The sequence below is a fragment of the Panthera pardus genome, unplaced genomic scaffold (genome assembly GCF_024362965.1).
Source record: "Panthera pardus isolate Hobbes unplaced genomic scaffold, ASM2436296v1 HiC_scaffold_20, whole genome shotgun sequence".
NCBI lineage: Eukaryota > Metazoa > Chordata > Mammalia > Carnivora > Felidae > Panthera > Panthera pardus.
This window is the reverse complement of record NW_026526766.1, coordinates 10,143,608-10,164,785: the sequence shown is the minus strand read 5'-3', so window position 1 is coordinate 10,164,785 and position 21,178 is coordinate 10,143,608. Positions and strand designations below refer to the sequence as shown.

At 48.8% G+C, this 21,178-nt stretch overlaps 1 protein-coding gene across 1 annotated transcript; it reads left to right on the top strand.

Moving 5' to 3' along the window:
• The first annotated feature begins 3,659 nt into the window (after positions 1–3,659).
• DMRT3 (doublesex and mab-3 related transcription factor 3) lies at positions 3,660–19,299 on the top strand. Its single transcript, XM_019463670.2, has 2 exons — positions 3,660–4,418; positions 17,562–19,299. Exons 1-2 carry the CDS (start codon positions 3,953–3,955, stop codon positions 18,527–18,529), a joined length of 1,434 nt encoding a protein of 477 aa, XP_019319215.2. The 5' UTR covers positions 3,660–3,952; the 3' UTR covers positions 18,530–19,299.
• The last annotated feature ends 1,879 nt before the right edge of the window (positions 19,300–21,178 follow it).

Here is a 21,178-nt window from a genome sequence, read left to right as displayed (position 1 = left end):
CAGAGGGCGGCTACGGGGATGCTATGGGAGGTGCGCAGGAGTCTCTTCCCCAATTAATTGAGGGAGAACAAGAGCATTATTGTCACCTCAAGAAATTGGTTGCTGGTTGCCCCACCGCCTCCCCAGACATTCGTCCCCCACTTTCAATTTGAAGCTGGCCAAAGGGAGATGCCTAGAGGCAGGGACAGGATGAGAGATGAGAAGTTCACGCGCGGGCAGAGGGGGCTCGTTTTCTTGCATTTTCGGGGCTTTGCAAGCCCTGGCCTCCAGCGTCACCATGGTCGCGATTAAAAAACGGCAAAATAGGAACCCTGACCTCCTCCTCCATGAGAATCCAGCAAAGCAGAAAATTTCCTGATGCATTATACATCCGGGACAATGTGAAACTGCCCTTTTGATAAGTGGGTGGTTTTTGTGTTTGTTTTTTGTTTTTGTGGGTTTTTTAATTTGTTTTTTGATTTTTTTTTTTTTCTTTTGCGGGGAGGAACATCTACCAGGACTCCTGGATTTGGAGGCAGAACATCCTCGGCTTCTCAGCTGGCACATCTGCAGCCCCAGCTTTTAAATGTGTTCACGCCATGAAATTGTAAGCTAAGAGAACAACCACATACACACATTATCTTTCACCCTTTCGCTGTTAATACCTGTCACAATTCTACCTAGTTAATTGTGGTCTGAGCGCACACACCATCACCCAGAGAACCTGAGTGGATCCAATCTAGTGAGGTTACATTTACTCATAATCCTCCTCCCTCCCTTTGCAATTTCTTTGATGCTTTTTCCCATAAGTGTGTAAGTGGCGGGGACTTAGTAGAAGCAGGCCGCTCCTTCTAAACGTGATTCGGACCATATGCTTTCTACATTCATCCCCGCTTGGGCTTTTCTTCTCCGCACTAACTGCTAACACGTTATAGTCACCTTGAAATTTCCTCTGCTATTTTCCAATTAAAAGCTTAATAGCCCTGGAAACGGAGTTCATGTGGTGAAGTTTACCATAGCCCCTTGTTCAGGAAGGCTTTCTGCTGGGATCCCATTATGTGCTTGAATAAACCCTTTCTGCAAACAGAAATGGGACTCGGGGTTGTCAGGTGTTGGGTTACAATAGACTTTGAGGCAGGGGACATTTTACCAACATAAATACAAACCTGTTCCTATAGGGAGATGTTGTCAAATACTGGGATATGGAAAACATTCCCATCAAATATGAGAAAAGGATTATTGCGCTATATCAAATGAGTATTTAGATCTCAGCCCCCGATGTGCACTGGAGTGAAATGGGGCCCCGGCCCAAATAATGCCAGACTGTTTGAGTGGCAAAGGGATAGGATGGCTAGGTGAGTGGAGGAGGAAAGGAGGTCGCCTTAGTAGTGGGAATGCCCCCCAAACCCGTTTTGAGATCTGTTCTTTTCCTTAAAAAAAATTCTTTACTCCCAAGTCACTTAAATTCCTCAGTTTCGCTGACCATTAGGAGAAAATTGGGAGGCATGCGTCTGACAAAAAAAAGAAAAAAGGAAAAAAAAAGTCCGTGGTCTTCCCTTTCCCAAGAGATCTAGAGATTTCCCCGCGAAAGTTCCCAGATTCAGTGTCATTCTGGGCCCTTCTTGTCTGTCTTTATGTGAAGGGACTGGCCAACAATTCCCACTTCCCAGTCTCAGGCCGTGGGGTGTGTGTGGGGGGGCGGGGGGTGCCGGTGACCTCTGCCTCCGATCCCGAAAGTGTAGGAAGTTCCCTCCAGTTCTGTTTAGGGCTTGTTTTCCTAACAGAGGTCGGGAGAAGAGGGGTTGAGGGTGGGGGTGGATGAGGGGGAATGAGAGGGGACACTGAGGGAGTCTGTACTGACCCAAGTTTGGCCCAGGGGTAGCACTGTCCCTCACAGGTTTCCTGCCCCCCCCCACCAGGCCAACATCCAGTGATCCCCACCCCCCGGACTAGTCTGACAAAGGGGGCGCGTAGGACTTCAAGGGACACCAGGTTCCCTTTTTAATCCTCCTCCCTTCCCGAAATCTGGCGGAGGGTTGCCGCCAGAACGCCTGGCGATGCTTTATTTGAATTCACAGCAAACACAGAGGGACGTTTTCCTGTTACTTGCTTCCAGGGGAGTGCAGAGAAAAACGGCTTCCCAGGAGGACAAGGGGCGCTGTGCAGCCCAAGGGTTGGCCATTCTTGCGGACTCTTCTCGAATTCGATTCGCCCAGACCTCCAAGAGACGAGCTCAGTGTCCTCTCAGGAGCCCGCGGAACGAAGGCTCCGGGAATGCCATCTCCCCCGCTTTGCACTGAACCATTGTGCTACCCTGCACCGTTGTGTCCTCCCGTTTTTGCTTGTTTCTTTGTTTTCTTGCGTTGTGTGTGTGCATGTGTGTGCGTGTGTGCGTGTGTGTTTGCTTAGTCTTCGCGGCGCACTTCCAGCGGGAGTCTGCATTAGGCCAAACGGTACTCCGAGATTAGAGACACGCCGCTAACAGTTTGAACAAAGTTTGCTTCCGTCATCTGGTGCAAGGGCGCTCTTCCACGCCTACCCAAAGACGCTGGGGGGTGGGGGGAGGGCAGGAATGGCCCCATCCCTCATCCATAATTCAGTCACTGAGTCTGTGGGCCTTTGAACTGGCCGACTCCAGACCTCCGTTTGATGGTGCGGTAATGACTGTTGGGCAGAACAGAGTGGAGATCGTCGTCACATCCGGCAGCTCGTGGGGTGCTAACGTGGCTCCTCCGTCCGCTGAGAGAAAGTTAGATCCCGCACGTAAGCAGATCCTCCACATGAGCACTTCCTGGCTTTTCAGGACTGAAACTTTTTTTTTTTTTTCTAAAATTACTATTATTATTAAAACATGGGTTGGGGGAGTAGAGCAACTCAAGGCCAGAGAGGGCGGTCTTTTTTCCCCCTTGAAATAGCCCGCAAGATGGGTTGTCATCCTCGGGCCAGCAGGTTTTCATAAACATACATTTTGTTCTACAGCAGCAAAAGAAAAAGAAATGTTGCAAAGGAAATCAAGAAAGTCAAAATTTCCCCGAACCAGTGGCACTGCCCTACCCCAACTGCACCCGCCAGTGGCCGCAGGGCCTGGCTCGCCCTAAGTGAAACCCTCTCGGCTCCTGCTGGGTACCAAGTGCACCCGCAAGGCTCGGGTAGGCTTCGGATCTGGCCGAGCCATTTCGGCCGCCAAGTGTGGGGATGAAAGTGGCCTCGGGCTCGGTGCCGACAAATCAGGCCTGCAGGGAGGGAGGAGAGAGAAGGGGAGCGGCCAGCTCACTGGCCTACGGGCACCTCCACCCGCACCCCCGCCGGCCCTCCTCTTCCCCGCCCCGCGTGCACCGCCGCGTCCCGGAGCGCCGCAGTCCGGCCGAGCGGAGGGAGCTTGGAGTAGGGGGCGTGAGCGCCCCCGCCAGAGTGGCCTGGCTGCAGGTGCAAGGAAGGTGAAGTGCAGGGACTCTGGGGGCGCGAGCGGGAAGGAAAGAGGAAGGCGTGGGGGTGGGGTGGGGAGTGGGGAGTGCAAGGAGATCGGGACCCTAGGGGTGGGGGTGACAGTGGGAGGGAGGAGGAGTGGAGGGGGGGAGGGCGGCGGAGGAGGTGCTGGGGGCCGCCCGGCGCGCGCGGGGAGCTGCAGACGAGCTGGCTCAGACCTTAACCAGAGCTCTCGCCGGCTCTTTGCAGCCGCCGCAACGCCTCTGCGAGGAAGGACGTGCCAGCCGAAGCAGCCTCTGGCAGAGCGACGCGACGCGCGTGGGATTGCGGAGCACCGGAGGGAGGCTGAGGGTGCGGGCGTCGCGGGATCCTTGAAGACGGCCGCTGCACCTCCCGCCATCCCGGAGCGCACGCGGCCGCCGGGGCTGCGGGACCGAGGACCGCGCCGCCCGGAGGCCGCCCGAGAGCGGGCCTCTCTGCCCCGCCGTCCAGCGCCCCCTGGCCCGCTGCCGCCGCCAGCCCGCCTGCTCTTCCTGGAGTCCGGGACATGAACGGCTACGGCTCCCCCTACCTGTACATGGGCGGCCCGGTGTCGCAGCCGCCGCGGGCGCCCCTGCAGCGCACGCCCAAGTGCGCGCGTTGCCGCAACCACGGCGTGCTGTCCTGGCTCAAGGGCCACAAGCGCTACTGCCGCTTCAAGGACTGCACCTGTGAGAAGTGCATCCTCATCATCGAGCGGCAGCGGGTCATGGCAGCGCAGGTGGCGCTGCGCAGGCAGCAGGCCAACGAGAGCCTCGAGAGCCTCATCCCGGACTCCCTGCGCGCCCTGCCGGGACCCCCGCCGCCGGGGGACTCCGCCGCCGCCCCGCAGCCGCCGCCGACCTCGCAGCCTTCTCAGGCGCCGCCGCCGCCGCCGCCGCCGCGCCCCGCAGCCGAGTTGGCTGCGGCCGCCGCGCTGCGCTGGGCCGCCGAGTCCCAGCCCGGGGCGTTGCAGGCGCCCCTCGCCAAGCCAGGTACGAGCGTCTTGCGGTGCGGGAGCCGGGCGCGGCGCGTGGGCGAAAACTTGGGAGCGGCCGCCGCGGTTTGGCCCGGGAGGCCCCGAGGCAGGGGTTCGGGCCTTCCCTTCAAAGTCCCGCCAAGCCGGTTCACACTCTCCCGGCGCGGGCTGGTTTTCAGTCCGGACCCGGAGCAGGTAGAGCACAGGCGCGGCGCCGGCGAGCCAAACGGCGGGACCGTGCATTGGGCTTGCCAAATACCTTCCCCAGGTAAAAAGGGGGACGTGGCTGCTTCAGCCGGTAAATAAAGAGCTCGAAACAGGACCAAATTAAAACCCACGCGGGCACACACCCCATCGCGTGGCCCGGCTTTTCTGGCTGCGGGCTTAGGGAGCCTTGTCTTTGGAGGTTGGAACAGGTAGGTGCAGGTGACTAGTCTAAGCCAGGGCTTGGCTGAGTCCGAGCTGGGCTTGCTTCTCGGACTCAAGGGATTGGAGCGGACCCGAAGCCTTTCCAGTAGCGCACGGTGGCTTCCAGCTTCTTGCAATTTGTTGAAGAAGCCTCATTTACAAGCCTAGTTAAAAAGAGCCGGAAACGTTCCCGAATTCGTAGCGGGGACCCAGAATCTGGCGCACCCAGCTTTTGCAGAGCTGCTCAAATCCTTTAAACACCGCTCCCCGGCCGCCCTCATCTGTGTCTCAGAACCTGACCTCCAATGGAGAAGGATGCCTCTGCCCAGCCCTTTCCCAGGTTCTGGGCCCCATGCTGCTAAGCCACGGATTTGGAGCAAAGGCTCTGTCACCTCCCCTTTCCTCTCTTGGGTCTGTAGAGAGGATGGGTCTACCCAGTGTCCCGGAGGTGGTCATACGCCCCCACCCCACCTCCCCACTTCCGTTTCCTTCCTCCAGGCCTCAGTTGAGTGTCTTTGCTCCTGGGGAGTCTCTAGCTTGCTGTCCTGCCCAGCCCAAGTGCCGCTTTGATTTTAGGCTCTTAGATTTGAGTGGATGTGTGTTTGACGTTTCCCTCGGACTGGGACTGGGGCAAATATATACAGGAAAAAAGCCCATCTTCCTAGGAAGGGGAGTAGGGGCTGTGCTGGACTTGGGAGAGGGAAGGCCCTGGAAGTCCCAGCACCCTCCTGTAGGGAGAACTGATAGAGCTTATGACCACCCCACCGCCAAAAAAGACATTACCCCTGGCTTCTGGAGAGATGCTTTCAGGACCACTGGACTGCTCGGTGCAGCTGGAAAATACAGACTCACTCATTTTGGGGTGGGTTGGTAGGCAGCCTGGATGGCCCAGTTCGGCTGTCCCCGTTGCTCAGTTATGATGTGCAGGCCTGAAGCTCTGAGAACATGTTATGTGAAGAGTAAGACTGGGCGTTTTCTGAACAGAGGACAGTTTGCTGAACGTGGGTTTTGTGGACATTTAATCCAAAGTAGGTTGGGTATACGCCTGTCTCGGAGTAATGAGCCCCCCCCCCCCCCCCCCCCCCCCCCCCGTCCCTACTCGCTTTTGTCCCACCCGATCTCTTTGTATTTATAGATTTACCACAGAGGAAGAGGAGGTAGGGAGAAAGAACATCCTTTTTGCTTTTCTCCTTTAAGTTAGGACAAGTTAGTAACTAGAAGAGCTTTGTCTGGGTTCTAGAAGCTGATCCATGCCACTGACTCTGCTTAGCCTTTCCGTTTCCAGTTTCCCAGTCTTCATCTCCCCAGCACCAGAGCAGGAGTTGGAGTTTCTGGGGAGGGGGTAGTAGCATTTTGCAGGGGCCATCTGCCCGACGGCACCCCAAGGGCATTGGCTTCTGGAGTCTTTGTCCAGGAGATTCTTTCACATCCTGTGCTCTTCAAACCATCCCTTGGGATAGCCAAAGTTCAGGGTCTCTGAAGAGTCCCCAAACCAAAACAGCCAGGGCAGGAGGGGGAGGGAGAGCCAGCCGGAAGGGGGGAAGGAGGGCGGGGTAGCAGCTGTGGCAGTGTGCTGTGGGGGAATAAAAGAGGGAGACAGATTTCAACTGGACAAACCAGACTTGGTGCTCTCTCTCTTACTTCATACCAATTATTCCGGGATAGCCTGAGCCTTCCAAGTTGAAAACAAATAATTGAAAAGGAGACTAGGATTTACCACAAGGAGAGGTCAGAGTGATGGCGCAGGGGCGGGGGGCGGGGGGGGGGGTGTGTTGGTGAGCCATCAGGGACCAAAAGCTCAGTTTCCAGCTGGTCACATCACATACCTTGCAAGTTCATTTATACAACTTTTGTTGTCTTCTTTCAATTGGTTCAACCCCATAATTCCGTTCTTAAAAAAAAAAAAAAAAAAGCCAACCACCAATCCAGTGGTGGGAGGAGGCAGGAAAAGAACAGATAATTATTTCCCATTAGGAAGTCTTGCACACAAGTGGGTCAGTTCTATGCAGTGCTTTTTGTGGAGAAAGGCTCTTTGGGGTTTAAGTTAGGGAAAACTGTCTAGATGTGATTGCTCTGGCTGTCTGTATTATACCTTTTTGCAATTATTCTTGTACTGTGTTTGTATGTAACATGCCATGAGCATTGAGAAGCACATCCGATACTCCTGTACGAGTAGCTCACTACGGTTTAGAGAGGTAGGTGAAGGTCTGTTGGAATAGTACATCCACGTGTCCACACGGACAAGAAGTTCACAGACCATTAGGAATGTAAATATCTGCTGACACATTACCGAGATTTGTTTCTTTGTGCTACCGGTGTCAAAAACGCGCTTCGTTTTGCAAAGGGCCTCTTTGGTACACAGCTATGGAGACAGACGTTTTTTTTTTGTTGTTGTTGGATACAAACACAGGTGCACAAACTCAGGAATCTTTTTCCCTCTCCAGAAATCCTTGAGAAAAGCGCTGGCCTGAGAGAGAGAAGGGTACCTTTGCTGGGCACCCATTGGAGAAAACACACCCTGTTAGGGGAGTGACAGGTTAACCCCCAGACTCGGTTTTGTTGCTCGAAGAAATCTTTCCCAAAATCCTGCATCAGATTCTTAGGAGGAATAGGGGTTATTTTATCTAACGGTGTATTTCATGGAGCATTCCTTTCAATGTGGTGGTGGTTTTAAGGAGACGTTTCATACCCTAATGTTATTAATTCTAGTTACGGATTGAAGCATTCTTTTTTCCTCCCTTGCTGCTTGATTATCGTCTATGGCTGGTCTGATATTATTAGATTTTGATTGAGCCCCAAATTCGAATTCAGGCTTCTTTATACCATTGACTTGCTTATTTTCCTAAGTTCCCTCCTCACTCTCTCCCCTCCCCCCATGAAAATATCATGGGAAGTGTGAACATCTTTCAGCTCTTAGTGTATCTGAGTCAGCAGCTTCAACCAGCCAAGCCAGCCTTTCAGGACGTGGGCTCAAGAGCTGAGGAAAGTTAAGGGTCACAACCAAGGTGAGGAGCTAAAGTTACATTCCTGTGTTCTCATCCCTCCCCCCCCCCCCACCCCCGGCTTTCCTCTGGGAGTGTGTCCTCGGTCTCCTCCCCACTGTGCAAGGAAAGACCTGTAGTTATAGATTCTTCCTACATTTATCTACAAAATAAATATGCACACAAGTTCTTTAAAATGTTCTTAAAGGAAAAAGAAAGAAACAGAAAGCCAGCTTATTTGGTTACGAATAGAAGAACAGAATCATATAGGAAAGTAGGAGCTCCTTTCCTGGGTGTTTCTCCTGAAAAGGAGCAAAGAGACTTACAGGGAAAGAAGTAAGGAGATTTTGGAAAACTGCCTTTATTTAATTTTACCTCCTGCGGAGCACCTCCTAGCAACTTAATGCAGGCTCTGTGCTTTTCTGCTCCAGCTTGGTTGGGTCCTGTCCAGTGCTTCCTAATTTTTAATTTGACTTTAATTTTTTTTTTTTTTTTTTTAAGAGACAGAGGCACCTGCAAGTATGATTGTTACTGGATCACTGGTCTAGGCCAGAATGGGAAACCCTGGTAAATACAGGCTAGAAGCAAACGAAAAAAGCGGGGAAGACTTCAAAGTCATTCATGAAGTGTACCTATGAATTTTTTAAAACGGGGGTCTGGTTAAGAAGGCCAGATTTGAGGCGAGGAACGCGACTGCACGCAAGTTGCACTCTGAAACACAGAAACTAACCCAATGCAGAGGAAGGATTGGTCCTGTACCAGTGGCCTCTTCCAAGCCCTTACTCCGGGGCCGGTTTAGGGGGTGCGAAGCGGGGGCTGTGCACGCTGCCCCGGGAGCGCCGCAAGTGCGGGCGGTGGCCCTGGGCCGCGGTCCGGGACTCGGGGAGCCCGCGGCGGCGCCCGGGGCTGGGGCTTTCCCCTCCGAGGGCGGCGGTGCGGGAAGGCTAGGGAAGGCGTTTGCGCGGCGGCACTGGGCCGCCGTCCCCTTGCACCCGGTCCCGGGGAGACAGCGGGCGGCGGGTCGGGCGCCGCGGTCGGCTCCCTCCCCGCTCGCTCCCGGGCCGGCGCGCTGCAGGGTGGAGAAGCCGGCGGCCCCTCTGCGCCCTCCCCGCTGCCTCCCGAGCTCCGGTGGGGTGTCAGAGGTAGCACAAAAATGTGCAAATAGGCAAACAAACAAAAAAATAACATGTCAAATATCGCATGGGGCATATTTCGACTAAAAAACCCTTGGTTATTCATCTGAAGTTCACATTTAACGGGGCGACCTGCATGTCTGGCGGCCCCAGGTCGAGGCCGAACCCACCCAATCACCCCGCAGGGCGCCACTCCGGGTGGGGGTCGCTCCTGCGCGTCCAGCAGCTTCTTTCTCTCCTCGGGGCCCCGAGTGTCCGTCTTGTGGCGCTGAGGACGGGGTTGGCAGGAAAAACGCGTCTGGGAGCGGCAGGTCCGCTGCCGCCCGGGAACGATCCCCCCACCCCCACCCCAACACACTCCTCCGGGTTATAAATCTGGCCGATAGCCGCGCTCTCGACTTACACAACCAACTTTTCTTTTCCCTGATGGATGAACTCCCGGGTTTAAAAGATTACAGTAATCACAGGAGGACAGTGTAAATCGAATCTGATAGCAATAACTTTCGGGGAAGGTCAGGCTCAAGTGAAATGTTACCAAGCAACAGGCATTTTGTTTGCAAAATACAATCAAAGAGCATTGATGAGAAATTCTTTGCTGCAGCCAGTCAGCACTTTCTGCTAACAGCTTTACAGAGAGAAAGTGAGTAAATCTTCATAAATCAACGTCCCTGGAGGACTTGGAGCCCCTTTCTGGAACTGTTGCACTTCTTCCTGGGAGGGAGGAGCTCAGCAAAAATCTGTTTGCCTCCTCCCTGCCTCCCTTTCTCCTCCCTTCCCCTCTTCCTCCCCTCTGGCTTTCCTCCTTTCTTTGGCTTTTTAACTTGTTCTGGCTTCTCAGGTCCCTGGATCTTCTTGTCTGGGGAGGAGATGAGGCAGTGGGCGGGGCACTGGGGTATGGACTGGGGACTGGGGAATGGGAGGGGGGGCGGCTCAAGGCAGAGATCAAGGCCTGAGCAGTAACAGCTGGTGGTCACAGGTCCATCTACCGCCTGAGTACTGCAGACTCGGGTTCTCCAAGGAAACTAAGGGGAACCGAAAACAAAACTATGTGTAGTTTTTTTCCATTTTATTTTATAATTAAATAGCTATAAAAATAAGCACAGTCAAGTGCTGAGTAACAGTATTATGGAAAACTGAACATTCAGAAGGTCAGTTCTTTACTGAATCTCTAATCTCTCTCTCTCTCTCTCTCTTTTTATTGCAATGACTAGGCAGATATACATTGTACAAAGCGGGGATTGGTATTCTGCCCCCCCCACCGTTTATTACTTTTAGTTTATTACTTTTATTAGTTCAGGGATGAGTATTTGTTGCAAGCTTTGTCTCTTCAGGTGAATGTCTACAACAATGTGAACCCCGTGGATACAGCACAGTCTGCCCAGCTACCGGCCTTTTAGTTATTTGCTGCATTTCAGTGTAAGATGTGACCAACCGCATAGGTGACGGAAATTTTTACAGAAGATGAATCAGTAAACTGTAAGCCTCTCAGTGGCCGAGAGGCAAGGTTTTGATCAGCTCTGTATAATCTTCCCTAATACAGTGCCTGGGAACATAGTAAGAGACTTAAGGTTTTTGTTAAATAGATGTATGAATGAGTAGACAGCTACATTAAAAAAATGCTGATTAATTTTTTTTTTGAGAGAGAAAGAGAATCCCAAGCAGGCTCCTCCCTGTCAGGCCAGAGCCCTACGTAGGGCTCGAACTCACAAAACATGAGATCATGACCTGAGCCACCCAGGCGCCCCACTGGCCGTATTTTTACAAGTACCAAATAAACAGGTAGATTTACAGGTAATTTTCCTCCTTCTTGAAAAGTGTTCCTGAGTCAACAAAGTTCGAAACTAAATTTTTGCAAGACATACAAAGTCCACTGTTGCAAGCTTTATTTCCTTAAGTTCTGCCTAATGTTTCCCCAAATATTGATCCCAAGGAACCATCCTGATTCCTTCACACATTAGTAAGCTAGTGTTGTTAATGAATTTTAAAAAGCGAAGCATGACTGTCTATACTTTTCACAGGATCCATACCACCCCCCCCCACACACACACAGAAGAAAAGGAATGATTTTCCACCTACATTCATTCCCTGCTATACTTTAGATTTTCACCCAGTTTTTCGTTTTTGTTTTTTTTATGATGCAGCACTTCTAGTGTGAGATAAAAATAACAGAAAATGTAAAAAAATATGTTGGGCATTCTGATTGGGCATTGGTCTCTTCGAGAAGCCCTGTCCAGCCTAGGTTCCTTCCTTTTCTGTCATTGCTGTAAGACTGGTGTGCTTGGAAAATGACCCTTCAGGGAACAATTAGTTACAGGTGTGTCCCCCCTCCCCCAAGCTCAAGTCGACAGAACAAGGGGTACAATTCATGTTTCAAAATGTATGACATAATTTCAAAAGAAAAAAAAAAGTCCGGTGACTTTTGCACTAGGAAACATCCCTCTCTATGCCAATGTTTTTGTGTTTTCATTCAAGATCTATTTTTGTTTTTGTAGCTATAATTGGATAGAATGGATAAAGCCACCACCTTAGAGTCTGAAAGAGTCTCTCTCTATTTTTATGTGTATTGAGCAGAATGTTTATTTCCCGTACATGGTAGACTTCCCCAAATATTTGAAATGAATACCTAGGGTTTTTTTTTTTTTTAAACACGTAACTACATTTTCATATTTAAAAAGTCCTCTAAAGACTTTTTGCAAACTGTAGTTTTAGATTGGAAGTCAATTTTGTGTGACTATTCAGTTTCTCTCCCTAGTTATAGTCTGTAGCAAAAGAAAAAAAAAAGTCTTGGAGCTATCTTAAGGTTTATGTAGTTTTTGAAGTTGGTAGCATTATCACGGATGGAAAAAATTTCCTTCTGAATTGAATATCTACTTCTTTTAAATACTTAAAGCTTAGTGAATGGTTTAGTTGAGGGGTGGTTAGGACTAATTCTTTTTTTTGTTTTTTTTTTTTACTGTTTATTTATTGTTGAGAGAGAGACAGAGCATGAGCAGGGGAAGGGCAGAAAGAGAGGGAGACACAGAATACTAAGCAGGCTCCAGGCTCTGAGCTGTTAGCACAGAGCCTGAAGCAGGGCTGGAACTCACAAGTTGTGAGATCATGACCTGAGCCGATGTCAGACGCTCAACTGACTGAGCCACCCAGGCGCCCCTAGGACTAATTCTGTATCATGAAAAATATGACATGGAAGAATGAATAGAAAGATTTTTAAAATACCTGGATGTTTAAGCATTAGAAACAGCAGATTGTAGGGTACCAGGGTGGCTCAGTCCTTTAAGCCTCCGACTTCAGCTCAGGTCATGATCTCATGGCTTGTGGGTTCGAGCCCCACATCAGGGTCTGTGCTGACAGCTCAGGGCCTGGAGCCTGCTATGGATTCTGGGTCTCCCTCTCTTTCTGTCCCTCACTTGCTCATTCTCTCTTTCTCAACAATAAATAAACATTTTTAAAAAATTAAAAAAAAACAGATTGTATCACTTTCAATAGGTAATTTGGAATATCAGATGAAATTGATTTCTTTCTCCTTTTTGAAGACAAGGTTTGGCTTTGTGTACCCCTATTACTAGGGGTAGACATGTTATCAGTTGGAGTATATTCTTACTCTCCATGTTCTAGGAATGAGGGTGTCAGTTTCAAAAAGAAAGAGGGTAGAGTGTTTGGGGACGATTTCCCTTTCCATTCCGTTGGTTAGCAGTGTCACATTTCCGTATCTAGAAAGGCCTTTGTGTTTTAAGCCAACACGAACATTTTGCAAAGTTCGTTTAGGGAAAAAAAAAAACCTAGAGATGTAAAGAAACACCTGTTATTAAGTTGTACTTTATCACGGGCCGCAAAACTCACCCTCTATAATTACTTGTGGAAGTCTGTATTTATAGAGTAATTTACAGTACATCTGGGTAATTTACAATACATCTAGGTTAGGGACAACAGTACAACCAATTCCAGATACCACAGTGCCACAGGAGTGCAGGGACGCTCCATTCTGCCCTTGAGAAGTTACTGCTGGGTGAACAGAAGTGCCACAAAGTGAGAGCCTAGTCTTCCCTTGTCCACTTTTGAAACCCCAAGAGCTTTGGCTGTTGTTAGGAATTCTGCTCACGCAATACTCAGGTGCATGAAGGCCATAGATGTGTCCCACACCTTGTTTCCTTCAATGGCTTCTGTCTTCCCTTTGAACAGGATATGAACAGTGCTGAGCCCAGTTAGTTGGAATGCCTTGAATTTGTAGACTTGATCCCTGTGACATCCTGTTAGCTTTTTATGTTTTATTTTTTGACCACTGGGCCGTAGCCTGGGCACTGAGCTGGGGAGGCTGACCGCCCAGAAACCTGAGAAGAGTGTGTGGATGAATCAGCACAATCCCCCTCCCCGGCTGAGAAGGAACAGGAAGCAAGCACAGGCTGCTGGGGGCATGTCACCATAGCAGGGGGACAGGGTGGCACAAGAAAATAAAGGAAGGGACTGTTGCAGTCTGGAGGTTCACAGTTGGTGAACGAGCTGGCACCCATATAAGATGCTATTGTGGCCTCTTCTGCAGGACAGGAAAATAGTTACAAAACTGGCATTTTGCGTTGTCAGATTTATAGTCCTGTCATCCAGTATCCAGTAGATTGGGGGGAAAAATACGTTTTCACAACGGCAGATAGGTCAGATGAGCCAGAACATCCTTCTCTAGCTCTCCTGTGACTGAACTTCGGCTCCTTGACTCACTTTCTTCTGGAGCCTGACGTGTTCTGTGCAGCACTGAATTTGGTGGTAGACCTCAAGACATTTTCCACAAATATTTTCAGCATTTGCAACTTATCCAGCATGGGAAAAATGATCTTTTTAAAAAAAATTTTTTTTTAAAGTAAATTCTACCCTCAACGTGGGGCTTGAACACACTACCTAGAGATCAAGAGTCACATGCTTTGTGGACTGAGCCAGACAGATGTCCTGAGAAAAATTGTCGTTTAAAAGAATACGCTTGGGGCACCTGGGTGGCTCAGTCGGTTAAGCGTCCAACTTCCGTTCAAGTCACGATCTCGTAGTTCGTGGGTTCGAGCCCCACATCGGGCTCTGTGCTGACAGCTCAGAGCCTGGAGCCTGCTTTGGATTCTGTGTCTCCCTCTCTGTCTGCCCTGCCCCTGTTAGTGCTCTGTCTCTGTCTCTCAAAGGTGAATAAATGTTAAAAAAATTTTTGTTTAAATCTCACCATCTCCTATACTGCTCTGATACTGTGTGTCCCATTCTTTCTCTTTTCTTATTGTGGTAAAACACACATAATGTGAGATTTAACTCTTTTAACCTTTTTTAGGGTTACAATGTAGTGACATTAAGTGCATTCATAATGTTGTGCAACCACACTAGTGTCCATTTCCAGAACTTTTTCATCATCTGAAATTGAAACCCTGTACCTATTAAACCATATGTCCCCATTTCCTCTTTTCCCTCTGGCCCTGGTAACGATTATTCTACTTTCTTTAAAAATTTTTTTAAACGTTTATTTATTTTTGAGAGAGAGAAACAGAGTGAGCAGGGGAGGGTCAGAGAGAGAGGGAGACACAGAATCCGAAGCAGGCTCCAGGCTCTGAGCTGTCAGCACAGATCCCGACGCGGGACTTGAACTCACAGACCGCGAGATCATGACCTGAGCCGAAGTCGGCCACTTAACCGACTGAGCCACCCAGGCGCCCCTAAAATTTTTGCTTTAATGTTTGTATATTTTTTGAGAAAGAGAGACAGAGCAAGAGCAACGAAGGGACAGAGACAGAGGGAGACCCAGAATCCAAAGCAGGCTCCAGGCTCTGAGCTGTCAGCACAGAGCCCCACAGGGGGCTTGAACTCAGGAGCCATCAGATCGTGACTTGAACACAAGTTGGATGCTCAGATCACGACCTGAGCCAAACGCGGATGCTTAACCGAGTCACCCAGCTGCTCCCATTCTACTTTTTACCTCTGAATTTGTCTATTTCAGGTACCTCGTATAAATGGAACCATAGAATATGTGTCCTTTTGTGACGGGCTTATTTCACTTAGTATATTTTCAAGGCTCATCCCCACAGTAGCATGTGTCAGAATTACATTTTGAGACTGAATAATACTGCATTGTACGTATGCACCACATTTTATTTATCTATTCGTCCTTCCGTGGACATTTGGGCTCCTTCTACCTTTGGGCTATGGCAGATAATGCTACTGTGAATGTTTGTGTACAGTAAGTATCATATTTGATACTAAGCAAGTTCTGTCTGGCTGTGTTTGCTTTTCTTCCTGCACATGCCTTTTATCTGCTCAGCTAGATCATAAGTTCCTCCAGTCAGGGACAAGTCTTATACTTCCTGGTATTTTTCACTCCCTTTTTTCTATGTCCCTCGGCGTCTTGCATATTACAGGGATACAAATACTCGATGCTGATAATGATAGGTAAGGAAAGCTAAATTCAAAAACCCTGCTTAGAGGCATATAGTATTTAAAACATTATTTAATATTTACCTGGGGAGTGTACTTGACTTGTTTTCCTAAGCTCCACGGGGCAGGGGCCAAACTCCAATTGTGTGTTCAGTTCAGTGCAGAGCTGACATACTGTCCCTGTCCACTCATTTTCAAGGGTTTAATAATAGAGTTAACTGCCAAAAGGCATGCATGGGGTCATGAGTCAGGAAAGTTGACATAGGTCTCTCTGATTAGAATCTCCAGAAGCTTTTTTGTCCTTGTTTTTCTCTTTAGATCAAGAACAAATACCACATTAACTCAGGAGAGGACATGTGGATCCCCTGTCCTGGGGAATTGCGAGAGGGAATATGTCAAATTCCTCTTGCAAAGATAGGTCTTCTGCACCTCCCCCCACCCCCCCAACCCGAGCTGTGCTCGAAAGCAGAGCTGGCATAATATATGTGGGCTGCAGATGATCCCCACATACAAACCTCACATTTTGTCTTAGAAAAAGCAGTAGTTTACTTGAAATGCAAATTGGGGATAAGTGAATTTGTACCAGATCAGTCATAGGACTGAAAGTTGTACTGATACAGTTTAAGCACATTTTAAAAGGTGCTCATTTATGCTTGGCGCATAGTTATTGCTCTGTTGAAGAACTCACCTTCTAGTTTTCCATTATGCTTGAAGTAAATCCCATATTAGAAGAATGTTCATAAATGGGCCTTTGTTTAAGGCTTTTAAAATAAACAACAACAAATAGAAGGAGATAGATTTTTTGACAGGGCTGTGATGAAATTTCACTGGCTGGCATTCTAAAGATAATCAGGTGTGCCCACAGAGAAAATGACAAGGAAGCTATTCAGGCAGGCCGTAGAAAACACAGGCAAACCGATTGTTTACAACCTGACAACTGGGTCATTAATAATTTTCATCTTTAGATCAGTTGCACTGGCTTTGAGTAGAGACAGCCAGTAAATGCTTTCAAAAGGATAAAAATCTACTTGCATATAGTGTGCTAATAAAGAATATGTTCTTTTATTATAGAGGCCTGTTGGCATGTCCAAAGCAAGCAAACCAGTCTTACCTACTCCTTTCTGCCTGCGTAGAAATCCTAGCCCTTTGGGGGGTAATATCTTAAGTCAAAATGTTAAAATTGCACCTGGTTTAAGTTCACAGCCAATCTCTGCTTTACCCAGGAAACTCCCCCCCACCCCTTTTAATATAATTCAAGAAGGTATCTTCAAATCCTTTCCATGAACCTTACTAATAAAACAGTTGGTGAAACATTTTTACCTCTTGCACTCTGTGGTCCTGGAGTTATGGGCGCACTGTTTCATTGATGGGTCATGAACCCTGTGCAGTTTGACAAAGCTCTCCAGCCATTTCCTTCTTTCTGTCATGCAACCTGCCTCGCTGTCCAGAATTCACAGCTGGTTTTGCCTTGCCTCTACTTCCAGTCTGTCAGTCCCTCCAGTGGCTTTTAAAGAAAGATTTCAATGTATCGTGGCTCCTTTCTTTCACTTTGGAAATGATATTGACTAATTATTGTACATGGTAACCTGATGAAATACACGACCGGTTCACAAGACACATGTACCACAAAGTCTGCCTGTGGGAAATGGATTGAAAATATTAAAATTCCCTTCTATGGATATAGGGGTCATGTACCAGCCGATGATGTCCGTAGATGACACCAGCCACCTCATTTGCAGAAAAGTAGCCAGAAGACAAACCCAACCTCATTTTCCTATTCTTCCCTGTGCTGTTTTTATCCCTAGAACTACAGAGCGTCCCTATTTAGATGGTTACTGCTATGACAGCTGCATCTTTAACGGTTATAGGGATCACATCACTGTTCTGTGTTTAGGGCAAGGCTTCTCTGCACATTCTTAGTCTGAGAAATCACTCCAATTTCTAGATTTTTATTTAGTCTTCCCTCCCCTCCATTTGCCAATGAGGTGGTTTGGATTTTTCTTAAAAGGCTTTCTGCACAGGAGTGTCTGGCTGGCTCAGTCATAGAGCATGTGACTCTTGATCTCAAGGTCATGAGTTCAAGCCTTTTTTTAGGAAGCAAGCAAGCAAGCAGGCAGGCAGGCTTTAAGTGTGTTAGCAAACACCGAGCCGTGGTTCCCTTCCAAAATGCGTGTGTGGGGCTCTCTCCAATTGCTCCTCTCCATGCACACCAGCAAAGGATTAACTTAGCTGTTCTCTGCTTTTCAGATCTGACTGAAGAACGACTGGGGGACAGCAGCTCGGCTGATAACACAGAGACCTTCAGCGACAAAGACGCCGACCAGAGGAGCTCCCCGGACGTGGCCAAAAGTAAGGGCTGCTTCACCCCCGAGAGCCCCGAGATCGTGTCGGTGGACGAAGGCAGCTACGCGGTCCAGAAAAACGGCGGGAACCCGGAAAGCCGCCCCGACAGCCCCAAGTACCACGCGGAGCAGAACCACCTGCTGATCGAGGGCCCCTCGGGGACCGTGTCCCTGCCCTTCAGCCTGAAAGCCAACAGACCGCCCCTGGAAGTGTTAAAAAAAATATTCCCCAACCAGAAGCCGACGGTGCTGGAGCTGATCCTGAAGGGCTGCGGGGGCGACCTGGTGAGCGCCGTGGAGGTCCTTCTGTCCAGCCGCTCGTCCGTCTCCGCGGCGGCAGACAGAACTGCGGCCGAGCCCGAGGGGCTGGTGCTGCCCTCCAACGGCCACATCTTCGAACACAGCCTGAGCTCCTACCCCATCTCCTCGTCCAAGTGGTCCGTGGGCTCGGCCTTCAGGGTCCCGGACACGCTGAGGTTTTCCGCCGACTCCAGTAACGTTGTCCCCAACCCCTTGGCGGTCCCCCTGCAGCACCCCTTCCCCCAGCCGCCCCGCTACCCGCTGATGCTGAGGAATACCTTGGCGAGGAACCAGTCCAGCCCCTTTTTGCCCAACGACGTCACCCTGTGGAACACGATGACGCTGCAGCAGCAGTACCAGCTGAGGTCCCAGTACGTGGGCCCCTTCCCCACTAACTCAGCCGGCGTCTTCCGGAGCTCGCCTGTCCTCCCCGCGCGCGCCCCCGAGGACCCCCGCATCTCCATCCCCGACGACGGCTGTCCGATCGTGGCCAAGCAGTCCATCTACACCGAGGACGACTACGACGAGCGGTCCGACTCCTCGGACTCCAGGATACTCAACACATCCTCTTAAAGGGCTTACCTGCCGGGTGGGGACCAGGTGACGTTTTCTGTGCATCTGCCCCTCCCCCACACGCCCCTCCCCCTCGCGAGGAGAGGTCACGACCTGTGTATACCCCCCTTTCCTTCTGTTTCACAAAGTGACTGTGCTTGATTCTATACCTTGGCAATAATAAAAAAAAAACAAACCACATAACTTATTTAATTTCTTGCACTTCATTGGAAAATGCCAAATAGCTCTACTCTGTGGCTTTAGTGCTGAATGTGTATTGTAAAAGAGAGTCTGATGCTAAGAATAGTCTTGGGAAAAGCCGGGTCCACTGGAAGATGTTATTTGGGGATGTAAGGCTGAAGGTCAGCCTCGTTCCTCAACTCAACCCGGAATGTCCGATAAAATAGTATACTTGAATGCAGTTTTGTGAAAGAGGATTCCTCAGGATATGTAAAGCCTAAAGGAAATGGTTTAGTTGCAAATGGACTCGGAACAGGGACCTTATATTCTTATGCTAAAAATCCTTCTTGCATATTTGAGAGAGACTGCACTTGAGAATAGAGTGAACTGCTCACATGCTTATTTAAGCTTGGACGGTTTTCAGAGACAAACTCCATTAAGAATTAATTCTTTTCACATGGCTGAATTGAAACATGCGTCATTTCGATGTAAACCCAAATCACAGCTGTGAACTGCATGAAATGTATTGTGAAATGAACACAAGATAAAGCTTTGTCAGGTTATTGTAGCATGCTGAGGGCTCTAGAAAAAAAAATAAACTAAGGAGATGATCTTCGTTTATGTCATTTCTACTGGTGGAAAGAGGATCTGGAAAGATAGAAACTGGATGTAAAAGCCACTTGATAGCACACGGATCAGGAATCAAGGTATCAGTGAAAGGGGGCACTCCTCGAGAAATATGGAGAATTTGTTGCTTAAGAATAGAGTTAAATTCAGCCCCTCCATCCATTCTTTGAATTCTTCAACTGATACTTGGCGAGAGCCTATTTTGTGTAAGAGAACGTTTTCTGTATGCAATTGTCCAACTTACCTGTCCACGAGTCCAAGATAAACAGGGATTATAATGGAGGATCCCATTCAAGAATAAGGTAACAATGAGTGGCGCCTGGGTGGCTCAGTCGGTTGGGCGTACGACTTCGGCTCAGGTCATGTTCTCACGGTCCGTGGGTTCGAGCCCCACGTCTGGCTCTGTGCTGACAGCTCAGAGCCTGGAGCTTGCTTCTGATTCTGTGTCTCCCTCTCTCTGGCCCTCCCCTGCTCATGCTCCGTCTCACTCTCTCAAAAATAAATAAACATTAAAAAAAAAATTTTTTTTAAAAAGAATAAAGTAACAAACAATCTACCGTGTGGGGAATAAGTAAAATACTCAGCCCCAGACCTGACGTAGAGAAAGCACTCGATAAGTGGGAGCTATTATTACTACTGTTAATTAAGCTTGGTAGACTTTGCATTCTTGCTTAGGGGTTTTAAAAACTGAGTTTTCCAACAATACTATCTGGTGGTGCCCACACAGATCACTTCTCTTGCTGTGTCCATTCTTCAAAGATAGTGAAAGCAAAGACGGCTGTTTAAGTCAGAAAATACACTTAGGAAGGTGGAAGAGAAAGTAAGCAAATAAAAGCCTCTACATGACAAGGATGCAGAAAGAGCTCCCAATGCCAGAATAGGTCTGGAAGGGAGAGTGCTAATCCTCTTGGCCTGGGGGATAGGAGCTAATATCAGCTGCCGACCTTGAATGGATCCCAGGAGACAGAGGTATTTAAAACTGAAAAAACCCCCAACTCATCTTTATTTCTGTAGGGCACTTTGGGGATGAGAATCTTTGATGGGGAAAAAAATTCCTTATATTAGCCGGACTAATGTGTATTTCAGTGACATAGTTACATACCAGGGTATTTAAAAGTACATACTATTTGTTGTTAGGATTGTATTTAAACATTAGCGTATACATAAAGGAAGAAAGTAAGGGAGTGGAGAGCAAAATAATTTGCCCCTGAGTCTAAAGACACATATCCAGGACGTTTCATGTGTTGTGATGGGCTAATGTCTAGGCCTAACTAGGACAAATGTATTTTCCAAGGTATCTTCATCTCAAAAGCCAATCTGCATATATTTAACAAACAGCAATGAGAACAGATCCCCTGGGAGCCAAAGGTGCTACAAAATCTATCTTTCAGCTGTTACTTCTCCAGGTTGAATGGCCCAATTGAGCAAAACTCGCCTTAAGATATGGTGCCTTTACAGCATGTGATTTAACCTCCACAGATCATCAAAATCATGGACTTCTTTTGACAATGGCCAGCAAAATGGAATGATCTGTAAGACAGCGAACTCAAAGGCTAGTGCAGGTATGTTTGATCCTCGATATAATCTTCTGGAGCAAGAAATATTTATTTTGGTGGGGCAAGCGTGGTCAGGGGGCTGATGGGAGAAACTGGTTAAGATCCTACATCCTGCTCCCAGCACTCCCTTTTGCTTCCTCTGTGCTCCTGTCTGTGGGGCCCCCGTCTGGCGAAAGTGTCAGAACGTGTTAGATTCTAGCTCAACTCCCAGAGACTATCCTGAGAGGACCTGTAGCAAAGCGGCACACGATTATTTTTTCACATGAGAGAGTAAAAATCAGCCAGCTCCTTCTGGCTAAATCCCATG

What these genes read in the sequence shown, in the direction of transcription:
- DMRT3 (XM_019463670.2), top strand. Translation starts at nt 3,953, where the DNA reads ATGAACGGCTACGGCTCCCCCTACCTGTACATGGGCGGCCCGGTGTCG. An exon ending in GGCGCCCCTCGCCAAGCCAG is followed by an intron (nt 4,419 to 17,561) that starts GTACGAGCGTCT and finishes TCTGCTTTTCAG; the next exon opens with ATCTGACTGAAGAACGACTG.